This window comes from Prionailurus bengalensis, chromosome D4 (genome assembly GCF_016509475.1).
Source record: "Prionailurus bengalensis isolate Pbe53 chromosome D4, Fcat_Pben_1.1_paternal_pri, whole genome shotgun sequence".
Lineage (NCBI taxonomy): Eukaryota > Metazoa > Chordata > Mammalia > Carnivora > Felidae > Prionailurus > Prionailurus bengalensis.
Window position 1 is genome coordinate 67,133,945 of NC_057359.1, and position 12,900 is coordinate 67,146,844.

Below are 12,900 nucleotides of genomic sequence, written 5' to 3' on the forward strand. Positions count from 1 at the left end.
TTTGGTCATCTGTTTGTCAAGTGTTTGTCGAGTACTTACTATGTGCCCAAGTACAGTACTAGGCTATGAGATGAAATGATGGGTCAAGTGTAATCCTTGCTGTCTAGAAAGTCAGAAACTGGGGAAATTTGGGGTTGAAGAGAAGTTAAGAAACATATAAAGAGACATATAAGCAAATGACAATATGTTTCTTCTTTAAAGCACATCTCATAAACCTTGTTCTGCCTGCTTTACTAGTTATCGTTTAAGAACTCTTCTTTAGTCTCTAGCTTTTGTAATCCTCTCTGTACAGCTGTCCCAGTTATTTTTTTTAAATATCTGATCAAGTTATTCTCTGCATAGCATACCTATGAAGTAAGATCCAGATTTCTTACCATGGTATGGTAGATAGTCTCTGTTTGCCCTTCCAGATCTTGTCTTTAATAGTCTGCATCTCGGGGAGCTGACCTCAATGGACTGCATTAGGTGAGCTCCCTTCCCTTTTCTAGTTGGAGGTCAGCCAAGGGGAAACATCATCTGGAGATTGAAGACCTGGAGGAAAAAGAGGTCATGTTATTTATTCTTTGGGTTCTCTATTTGTAGGATCATTGCTTGATAGGGACTACATTCCTCCTTTACAGCTATGGTTGTAGCCACTGGTTGCCAGTAACTGTACCTCACCAGAGGTAGATTAACCATTAAGATAAATGAAATTTATTTGTTTTTTTTTTTAATGTTTTCTTTCTTTATTTTTGAGAGAGAGAGTGAGTGTGCACATGAGAGGAGGGTGAGGGGCAGAGAGAGAGGGGGAGAGAGAATCCTGAGCACGGAGCCTGATGCAGGGCTTGATTTCATGAAGGGTGAGATAGATCATGACCTGAGCTGAAATCAAGAGTCGGATGCTTAACTGACTGAGCCACCCAGGTGCCCCAGATAGATGAGATTTAAACCACAGGGCCCCTCACTTCCAAAGGCCCTTGAAGGAGGCTTAGGACTATGTTATAAAGCTATATATTTTGGTAAAGTTTGAAAAATATATTTTTGCATTGTTTATTAAAAAGGACCACCAAAATTGTATAATTGTCAGCCCCTGTAAAACCGTATCCTCCTATGTCCTTATCCTTGACCCTTCAAGCTTAGGTAAGTGCAGAGTTTGTAGGGAATGAAAATCTGCTGAATAACCCACTTAGGAAGGTTATGATTGAATATTTAATGAATGAAATAATATTTTGAGTTGGTTTTATAAAATGAGTGTAAATCCTCCAGGTATAGAAAGATGGGAAGGCCATTATAATAGAGAAAACAGGAGTGCCTGGGTTGCTCAGTTGGTTAAGCGTCTGACCCTTGATTTTGGCTCAGGTCATGATCTCACAGTTTCATGAATTAGAGCCCTACATCGGGCTCTGTGCTGATCCTGCAGAGCCTGCTTGGGACTTCCTCCCTCCCTCTCTCTTGCTCTCTCTCTGTCTACCCCTCCCCTACTTGTGCTCTCTCTCAAAATAAATAAACCTTAAAAATTATTTAAAAAATAGAGGAAACAGCATATTTGAAAAGAATGAGCTCTGTGGATATCTAGAAGAGGAGCATACTACCTAGAGACCAAAGGAAGCACGGAAGTCCCAAGTCCCAAGGCAGGAACATGTCTGGAAGTTTTAAGAACAGCAAAAAGATCAATGTGGCTATAGAGGAGTGAGAGTGGAGAAGAATAGTAAGTAAAGTCAGAGAGTTTATATTGTTTAGGGCCTTGTAAACCATAAGGACTTTTGCTTTTGTTCTGAGTGAGATTGTGAACCATCGGAAAGTTTGAGCTGATATGTGACATGATCTGATTTTTTTAAAAAGGTAGTAGAATGAATGCTCTGTTGAGAATAGATTGTAGGGTCAAGGGCTAAAACAAACTAGGTAGAAGTCTATTCTAATAATTTATACAGGATGGTGATGGCTTGGACAAGGGAACTAGTGGTAGAAAGTAGAGCTACCAGATTTTGTTCATGGGCTAGATGTGGGGTATAAGAGACATAAAAGAGTCAGGGATAACTTTAGTATTTGGGGCCTAGATAATTGGAAAGGGGAAGTTGCTGTTTACTGAGATGAGAAGCAAGCTTGAGGGATGGTTAGAGATCTGGAGCTTTTTCCAGACATGTTAAGTTTCAGATGACTATTTGACATCCAAATGAAGAAGGTGAAGTAGATAGTTGAATCTGTGTTTGGAGTTCAAAGGACTGGTGTGGTTGAGAATATAAATTGAGAGTGGTAAGCATACAGATGGTATTTAAAGCCATTAGAATAGATGAGGTACCAAGAAAGTGAACGTAGAGTAAAAAGGGAGAAAAAAGAGAGTAAAAAGAGGGAGAAAAGTCTCATGATCTGAGTTTTGGGGGTCCCTCATACATCAGGGAGGTGGAAGAACTAGCAAAGAACAAGAAGGAGCAGCAAGAGAGAAATAGGAAAACCAGAAGTATGGGATTCGGAGAGCCATGCAACTAAAGTGTTTGAGACACAAGTGGTCAACAATTCTTGATAGATCAAATAAGGAGTAAAAATAATTGACCATTGGATTTAGCAACATGGAGGTCATTGGTGATCTCGATGAATAGTTGGCAGAGTGAATTTAAGCTCAAGAGCTTATAAGAGGAGAGGAATTGGATGCAATAAGAACAGACAGCCCATTAGGGGTTTTGCTTAAGGGGGGAAAATTGTTAGTTGGGAAAATTGTTAATTGTTAGTTAGGGGGGAAAATTGTTAGTTGCATACAGTGGGTATGCAAGAGAGTTATTGCTTGTTTGTTTTAAGATAGAAATAATATCGTGTTTGTATACTGATGGGAATGATCCAGCAGAGAAAACAAACAGCTTAGAAATTTAGTCTAATTAACTCATGGAGGGCTATGAGTAACAAGGGCTATGTTATAGAGTTTGCAGTCTCTTTTCAAGGATGAAGTTTACAGAGCTGTCTCTTTGTAGTTTGTTCTCAAATATCTCTTGCTATTAAAATGTTATTGTCTAAGTTGCAGAGCTTATGAGGAGAGACCACTTCTGGCTTTACCTTGATTACTCAGTATCTCTCTTCCTCTTTTCTATTCTCCTTCCCTCCATTTAGCAAACCACAATTAAGTATTTAGTCATTACCAACCACTGTGCTAGGCACTGGCGATATAAAGAAGGATTGGACTTGGTCCCTGCCCTTGAGTTTGCAGTTTAGTGGGGAGATAAGTCTCCTTTTAATTTTTTTGAGTGTGATGAGTTTTGTTTTTTGTGTTTTGTTTTGTTTGGTTTGGTTTTTTTTGAGAGAGAGTGTGTGTGTTGCGGGGGTGGGGAGGGGTAGAGAGAGAGGGAGACAGACAAGTGGTCTCTGTGCTGACAGCATCGAGCCCGATGCAGGGCTCAAACTCATGCACCATGAGATCATGACCTGAGCTGAAGTTGGACACTCAACCCACTGAGCCCCCAGTGCCGCAAGTCTCCTTTTTAGAAACTTGGGGCATATTTCATTTGTTGGGTAAGGCTATTCTTCTTGTTCTTTAGTATCCTCCCATCTGTCTTCTATGTAAAGAACACATTCAAGGCATAAGAAACTTCTTTGGATCTTCTCTGAGCTTGAAACATTCTTCCCATTGTCTCTAGACCATCAGACATTCTTTTTTCCTGTTACTTTCAAAGTATTTGGGGGCTTATCAGATGAAGACAGATAATGCTTTCTTCCTTCTGATTCTCTAGACCTGACTTTTTTTTTTAATTGGAGTATAGTTCACACACAATGTTACATTCGTTTCAGATATACAACATAGTGATTCAACATTTATGCTGTGGTTACCACAAGTGTAGCTACCACCTCTCATACAACAGTATTACAATACCATTGACTGTATTCTCTATGTATATTTTATCCCCATGGCTTACCCATTCCATAGCTAGGAGCCTATATCTCCCACTCCCTTTAACTCATCTTGCCCATCCCCCTCACTCTCTCCCCTCTGGCAACCACCAGTTTGTTCCCTGTATGCCAAGTAAAATACGACAGAGAAAGATAGCTTTGAATTCATTAAAATGTTTTTTTGTTATCTTCTTAGAATGGAGCTGGTGTATCAAAATCTAAGGGAAACCGAATTGGATTTGATAGCACACAGTGGGTATGTAAGATAAGTATGAAATTCCTCATTTACAATGTTCTTTTAGTTCATTTGTGTATGTACTCAATAAGGATTTGTTGAATGATGACAATGATAATAACTACCTTGGTGGACAATAGGAGTAGGTGTTGGAGGGGAAGAGGTAGGCCCTGTGTCAAGTACTTTACATGCAGTATCTCATGTAGTCCTTATGGAAACTCCATGAAGTCAGTACATATTGTTATCCTCAGTTCACTTAGAGGGTTTAAGGTTAGTTGGCTAATAAGTGGCTGGCTGAGTGCCTGGCTGAGTGCAGATTCTAACTGTTTGCCTTCAAAATCCTCACTGAACTATGGTGCATCCCCAAATGAAAAAATATATGAATCAGAATTGAACTATGAATAAGGGAAGACAATGATTAGGAATTAAAATCTATTCAACATGTTTCCTTTTCTTTTTTTTTTTAATATGAAATTTATTGTCAAATTGGTTTCCATACAGTACCCAGTGCTCATCCCAACAGGTGCCCTCCTCAATGCCCATCACCCACCCTCCCCTCCCTCCCACCCCCCATCAATCCTCAGTTTATTCTCACTTTTTAAGAGTCTCTTATGGTTTGGCTTCCTCCCTCTTTAACTTTTTTTTTTCCTTCCCCTCCCCCATGGTCTTAAGTTTCTCAGGATCCACATGAGAGTGAAAACATATGATATCTGTCTTTCTCTGTATGACTTACTTTACTTAGCATAACACTCTCCAGTCCCATCCACATTGCTCTAAAAGGCCATATTTCATTCTTTCTCATTGCCAAGTAGTATTCCATTGTGTATATAAACCACAATTTCTTTATCCATTCATCAGTTGATGGACATTTAGGCTTTTTCCATAATTTGGCTATTGTTGAAAGAGCTGCTGTAAACATTGGGGTACAAGTACCCTTATGCATCAGCCCTCCTGTATCCCTTGGGTAAATTCCTGGCAGTGCTATTGCTGGGTCATAGGGTAGTTGTATTTTTAATTTTTTGAGGAACCTGCACACTGTTTTCCAGAGTGGCTGCACCAGTTTGCATTCCTACCAACAGTGCAAGAGGGTTCCCATTTCTCCACATCCTTTACAGCATCTATAGTCTCCTGATTTGTTCATTTTAGCCACTCTGACTGGCATGAGGTGATATCTCCATGTGGCTTTGATTTGTATTTCCCTGATGAAGAGTGACGTTGAGCATCTTTTCATGTGTGTGTTGGCCATCCGGATGTCTTCTTTGGAGAATTGTCTATTCATGTTTAACATGTTTTCTCTTGAAGATAAGGAAAACTAGCAATATGTACAGTATGTCCCTGTTTGGGTTTATAAATTTCAGAGCCAAACATTTACAAAATATGTTTTCTTACCTTTTTGTTAAACAAATTTAGAATGAAAAACAATGTTAGGTTACTTGTTACTAATAAAAAATTACATTTATCCTATTAGTATACATTTTGGATATGACCAGTTATTTCTTGTGGATGCACTTCAGTCTTTGGTTTCTCCTTTTTTTTTCTTTAGAAGTATGCATTTCTCTTCTTGCCACATTTTAAGTTTATTTATTTATTTTTGAGAGAGAAAGAGAGAGTGTGGGGCATGGGGCCAGAGAGAAGAGACAGAGAATCCCAAGCAGACTCTGCGTCATCAGCACAGAGCCTGATGTGGGGCTCAAACCCACAAACTATGACATCATGACCTGAGCCGAAGTCAAGAGTCAGACGCTTAACCAACTAAGCCACCCAGGCTCAGCACCCTTCGTCTTTGGCTTCTCTTTAACCAGAGACATGAAGCTTCAGATTGGAAGTGGGTTTTCAAAATTATGAAGCAGCAATAAAGGTGATAATTTTAGGTCATTGCTGGCACCAGTTGGCTTTGAACTACTGTGTAACAGGTAAGTCTGGGATATCCTATACCAGGCTCCTCAACTGTGAAGTATTAGGGTGAACTTTTAATTTATATAAAATAGCAGATGTTTTGCTCTATGAACTTACGGTAGTCTGAAGGCAATGGAAAGACCCAACTTTTTCATTCAGGGAAGGATCCTTGAGGTGGGAGAAAAGAATGGATTTTTTTTTTAAAGGGTTTACTTTCAGGGTGCCTGGGTGGCTCAGTTGGTTAAGTGTCTGACTCTTGATTTTGGCTCAGGTCATGGTCTCATGATTGTGTGATTGAGCCTCCATGTCAGGCTCAGCAGTGGGGATTCTCTCTCTCCCTCACTCTCTGCTCCTTCCCCATTCACACTCTCTTTCTGTCTCTCAAAATAAATAAATGAACTTAAAAAAAAAATAAATGGGTTTACTTTCAAGATCAGTGAGCAAAAATTAAAGAGCAGCTCACTACATCCAATGGGTTGTCTGTTAATTACATTGCATGGTACTAAGAATCACTCTTAGACATTTGCAGCATCACGTTAAAGGGGAGAAATAATAAAATACTTTCGTTCTAGTATTTTAGAAGGAAGGTATAATGCCCCTGATTTCGAATCCGAGAGACCACCAAGGAGCAGGGAGGAATCCTCCCTGCAATTGGCGCGCAAGTTGGGCAGGCAAAAGACGGGGTTTACATTCTTTGGTGGTTAGGGGTTCCGCATTCCTGTATGAGCCGGTTTCCAGTAAGGCTGTGCTCACCGGCTTGACTAGGGTGGGGGTTATACTTGAGATGGTGGGTGTAGCACAAAATGGAGTTAGTCTTGCTCTGCTTGTCCAGGGGTAGGGGATTTTTGTTAAATTCCTTGGGTCCCACAGAAGGAAAGGCAAAATCTGATCAATAATGTGATACCGAGCCCTGACAAAATTTTAGAATGAGTTATTAAACAGATGCCTTGAGAGCACTTAGGAAATGAAATGATGATTATAAGGAGCTAGCCTTTCACTAAGAACGGGTCCCATCAAGCCCTTCTAGATGAACAGGCTATTAGAGTGTCAGTGTACCCTGTTTTCAACAAGACATTTTTCTTTCTTGTAAACAAAATGAATTACTGAAGACCAGATGATAATAGTCATGTTGATTTAAAATTAATTGGCTTTAGAGTCAGTTGGACATCTGTTTCCAGGGATTACATTGATAACAATCTGGAAGGCATATTTAGAAGGTGAATTACAGAATTTCTCCTAGACCCTGCCCTAATCTATATTTACATCAATAATTATAATGAAGCCATTAATGTGTTCATCATGTTTGCATTTAACACTAAGCTGAATGAGATTTATTCAACAAACATTTAATAAGCACCTTATGTATGCCAGTGTCGGTCATTTCATCATCTTTCTTCCAGAATCATTTCTTTTATTCTCCTGGTATAAAGCACAGAAAGCAACAACCATTAAAGAAAAATAAATTGATAAGTTAACATATCAAAATTTAAGACTTCTACTCCTCAAAAGACACATTAAGAAAATGAATAGAAATGCCACAGAGTAGGAAATATTTGCAAAACATGTATCTGACACAAGATGGGTATCAAGAATTAATGAAGAACTCCTAAACTCAAAAACAGATACTTTTGTTCATACTCTTTATCAAATTGAGAAAGTATCCTAGTCCTAGTTCACTGACAGGTTTTAATCACTGATTAAAATAGGTATTGAATTTTGTTAAATACTTTTTTCTGTATGGAAATTCTCATAGGGTTTTCCCCCTTTGTTGTGTTGATGTAGTAAATTTCATTGATTGGTTTTCAAATGCTAAACTGACCTTTCATTTCTGGGATAAACTCTATCTACTTGGTCAGGATATTTACTCTTTTTTTTTTTTTTTTGGCCTTTTTTTTATAAAACTACTGGAATTGATTTTGTAGTATGTTGTTAAGTATAATTGCATCTATGTTCATGTGGGATGGTGGTCTGTAATTTTTTTTGTAATGTTTTTGTCAGGTTTTGTTATCAGGATTACACTGGCCTCATACAATGAGTTAGGAAGGATTCCTCCCTGCTTAGTTTTCTGAAAGAGTTTTTGTAGAATTGGTATTATTCCTTAAATCTTTGAGAGAATTCACCTGTGAACCATCTGAGTCTGGAGTTTTTACTTCTTGGTGCTATTGTTTGATGGCAGTGTAAATAAATAAATAAATAAATATATATATATGAATATATAACAAATATATGTCAATACGTAACAAATATATATAAAAATTCAATTTTGTTCAAAGGTATAGGGCAATTCAGATTTCCTGTTTCATCTTGTGGTAATTTGTTAATTGTGTTTTTAAAGACATTTGTTAATTTCATCTAAGTTATTGAATCTTCTGGCATAAAGTTGTTTTTCTAACTAGCTTTTTACTTATAGATGTTTCTCCCACTAAGAGATAATAAACTCTAGAGCAAAGATTATTGTAGTCTTGGTATTTGCATACTCTGCCTTAAAAACAAATGGTAAGAGACTTATTCCTAGCTTTATCTCATTTTTTTCCTATCCTTAAAAGTCTTAATATCCTTATTTATTTATTATCTTATTTATGTTTTTACATATTTCTTCAGATTTGGGGAATAAGAGTTTACCCTTAATTCTATGAGGCACCTTTCTGATGGGCATACATCCCTTTGAAATCCTTGTTACTTCCATTAAAGTATGCTTTTAAGCAATGCTGTTATTCTATCGATCTTTGGTGCCCTTGGTGCTACTTACTCTTGAGTGTGATTATTGTGTTTCCCTTGTAATTTTGAAATTTGTTTTTTCAGTAGGGGACTCTATTCATTGCCCAAAAGAATTCTATTTTAAAATATTACAATATTGGGGCACCTGGGTGGCTCAGTTGGTTAAGCGTCTGACTTTGGCTCAGGTCATGATCTCATGATTTGTGAGTTCAAGCCCCGCTTTGGGCTCTATGCTGACAGCTCAGAGCCTAGAGCCTGCTTTGGATTCTGTGTCTCATTCTCTCTCTGCCCCTCCCTACTTGTGCCTCTCTCTGTCTCTCAAAAATAAATAAATGTAAATTTAAAAAAATTTTTTAAATAAAATATTATTAGAAAATCAAACTATATATGGGAATAGTCAAGCAGGCAAGATATTTTGGTTTGAATCTTTTGCTTATAAGCATTATTAAACAGTAACAAATATGAAGAAAAATGGTACATACGATTGATTTTGAATTTGAGAAGGTTGACATGACTGATTTTTAAAATCTGACAGATCTGGTATTTCCTCTTCCACTTTGGCTCAAGAAGTTGTAGCTAATACCAAGGGAATAATTTGTAAGCCCAAAGTTTCCATCTCAGATAGACTTCCTCTAATGAAGATTTTGTTATTCTTTTGATGTACAGTTACTTAGTAGCTGTTGCATGTATTTTTATTAGAGAGTATTTTACCTTGCATTATACATATTTGTTCATGTTCCTCAGTCAATTGTGTATACCTTAAGAGCAGGGACCATGTATTATTTATTTGCTTATTTGTTGAATACAGTAATAAGCATGGTATCTATTGAGTAAACCTTCTATATATTCTTATAAAATTAATGAATAAAAATTTAATAAGGTAAATTGTTGTATTGGTTGAGAAGAATAAAGGGGATTCTTTTCTTCTCAAACAGCGTGCAGTTAAAAAATTTGTTATGCTAACATCCAGCCAAAATGTACCAGTGTTCCTTATCGATCCTTTGATTCTGGAATTGATTAATAAAGACTTTGAACAAGTCAAAAATATTTCTCATGGCTCCACTTCAGAATGCAAGTTTTTCTGTGTTCCAAGAGACTTTACTGCATTTGCACTGCGGTATCACCTATGGAAGAATGAGGTAAGATGATTTGCTTTCAGATAACAGACTGTGTCTTTTACAAAATAGTATGGGATTAAACCAGTTAAAATGTAAAACATTTCAAAAAAATCTTTAAAACTTTTCATAAATTGTATTGGGAGTATTTTCAGCTATAAGTAACAGGAGACAATAATGTCCTAAGCAAATAGGGGGCTTATTTTTCTTGTGTAACAAGACTTTGAAAGATTGGTGCTGTTGACATTAGTTCAGCTGCCCACCATGTCAGGGCTGGCATTATTGAAGTTCTTTCTTCATTTTTCTCATCATTGCAAGACAGCTGTCCTGGTTCTGAGGCATCATATCCATGTTCAAGGCAGTAAGATGAGAGGAAAGGATGATGATGCAATGTGTCCTTTGAAGCAAAAATTTTCTCAGAAGCATCTGGTAAACAGCTTCCAGCTCATTGTTCAGAACTAGACTCATATGTCTTCTTGTTGTGAAGGAGGCTAAAAAGAGCTATTTAGCACTTCCATCAGTGTAGGCAGGCAAGTAGAAAGGGATTTGGTGAAGAACTTTCAGTATCTGCTAAATAAGGTATACATGAAGGCGATATCACTAGTCTTCAGCACTGTCCTTTCCTCTTTGTAAGTGTGCAGTATGGTTTGATACTCAAATGGAGTGTGCTTCTTAAGCGTATCCAAAAAATTCAAGCGTCTGTTTTCATCCTGCTTAGTGGTTACAAGGCAAAAGTCAACCAAACATGCCAAAAATCTGCTTCCTTCTTTATCTGCAATACCTCTAACCACCCAAGTTCACTATTTTTCATTCTGAGGAATTATCCAAGTAAGAGTAAGAAAATTAGCACCAGATTAAATGAACTTAACTAGCTAGTCAGCCACCCATGGTAAGTGTGCACTAACTCTGCCGTGGGATCTGTTTACTCGCCTTCAACCCGGATAGGTAGGCTTATGTCCCAGGACGATGGTGGGAAAGCAGTGTAAGCTGCACGGTCTCTTGATTGCCCTGGGCTTTCCCACAGGGCCGCCGAGACTGAGCTCCGACTTTTTTCTGACCTGTGGTTCTTTCCAGGCAATGATGCCAGTGATGAGACAGATGAAGTGTCCACATAAGTACCTGATTTTTGCTGGCATGGTTTTTTTTTTCTTTCTTCCCAGTTTTATAGTTTGAAAATACTTAAACTTATGGAAAAGTTAGGATGTGGTATTTTCAATTTAATATTTATTTTTAATTAGACTACTGTGTTAAAAGTCAGATGGTGATGCAGAACTCATAAGGAAGGAGAGCAGTGTGCTCTTCTCTCTTCACCCCTTACTTCCCCTTGTAGGGTCGACCACTTTCACCTCTTTCTACCTGCTTTATCTTCTCATTTACAGATGAAATTTTCTGCTTCTGCTTTTTAAAATATTTCCTACTTACGTTATGAATAACAAGAACTTAACTGATCATCTCTTCTGCCTCCATTTACACGCACATACACACTCTCTTCTCCCATCATCATTAATCACATTTTGTAGTTAAATTAGTAGTCAGTGTTGACCTTATGAGTGTATAATCACCTGGATGCTACCTAGTTTAATCTCATCATATTCCTTATACAACTTTCTTCTCCTGTTTTGTTGGCTGGTTTTCTGTGTATCAATAACCTGTGTATAAACTCTGTAACAGAAACATAAAACTATGTTTTATAATCCAACACATCAGGTAATCTCTCAGTTCCATTTCTTTTCCCTTAGAGACATCCCTTCCAGAGCTTTTGCTCATTTTGCCTTACTGCAGACTGATGTGCTGCGCATATATTGTTCCGTAAACCCCTTCACAACATTTTAGGAATTCCTTTCTGAGAACGGATGAATGGGAGGCTGAAACCTTGCATATCTGAAAATGTTTCTTTTTTACTTGCACGTTTGATTTCTAATTTGACTTATACAGCAGTTAGCTTCTGCTGTGTAACCAATCACACACTAAAGTTACTGGCTTAAACAACAATCATTTGTGTCGTTTCATGATTCTGTGACAGTGATTTGGGTAGCATTTAGCTGGGCAGCTCTTCTGGTCTCAGCTAAGCTCAACTTCCAGTCAGCTAGGCAGCTCTGCTTCTTCAGGACGGCTGGCTGGCAGATGGGGCAGTGGAGTCCCTGGACCATGTGTCTCTTTCATCATCCAGGCTAGTCTGAGAAAGCAAAAGCATGAAAGGTTTCTAGATATTGTTAAAATATTAAGATTTCTTATCCATGAACATAAATATACCTCCTTTAATTCAAGTGTCCTTTGATGAGCTTTGTTAGAATATTGTAATTTTTCTTACAGATTTTGCACATTAAAAAAAATTTTTTTTAATGTTTATTTGTTTTTGAGAGAGAGACAGAGACAGAGGCTGAGTGGGTAGGGGCAGAGAGAGAGGGAGATACAGAATCTGAAGCAGGTTCCAGGCTCTGAGCTGTCAGCACAGAGCCTGGCCCGGGGCTCAAACTCACGAACCGGGAGATCATGACCTAAGTCGAAGTCAGATGCTTAACTGACTGAGCCATCCAGGTGCCCCGGATTTTGCACATTTCTGAAAAGATTTACTCCTTGCTATCTCATGTTTTGTGTGGGGTGGGGACGGCATGTGGGTAATGTGGATATTTTTCCTCTTCCTTTTCCAATTCATTACTATAGGTAGATGGAAATGCTGCATCCTGTTTCCCAGCTACTGTTCTGAACTCTGCACTCTACAGATAAAGTCCAAAGTCTCTTCCTCCCATTCTCCCTTTCTCACCCCCTTTCCCACCTTCTTTTTCCTTTTCTCTCTTTGAATGCGATTGGTTGTATTTTCTGCATAAAAAGGCAATTTAGTCTCTTCCTTTGTAACCCTTACACCTAATTTCTTTTTCTTGTGTTATTGATTTAGGTAGTTATTGATTTAGATAGGAACCTCTCCAGGATAGTATTGAATAAAAGTGTTCTTTCTTTCTGAAAGAATTTTTTATTTCTTGGCTGTTGGACCTCTAGAATTGACTCTCTCATTTTCTTATCTTTGCTGTATGATTTTTCATCTTTTTCTAACTGTTCTACTTTTAAACAAAATCTTTAACAATG

General features: G+C 37.9%; 1 protein-coding gene across 1 annotated transcript in view; it reads left to right on the forward strand.

Moving 5' to 3' along the window:
- FKTN (fukutin) overlaps nt 1-12,900 on the forward strand; it is a 77,147-nt gene that overhangs the window by 20,047 nt on the left and 44,200 nt on the right. Inside the window, exons 3-4 of the mRNA XM_043567129.1 lie at nt 4,049-4,108; nt 9,637-9,840. Coding sequence (XP_043423064.1) covers nt 4,049-4,108; nt 9,637-9,840 — 264 coding nt within the window. The remainder of the gene's footprint in view (nt 1-4,048; nt 4,109-9,636; nt 9,841-12,900) is intronic.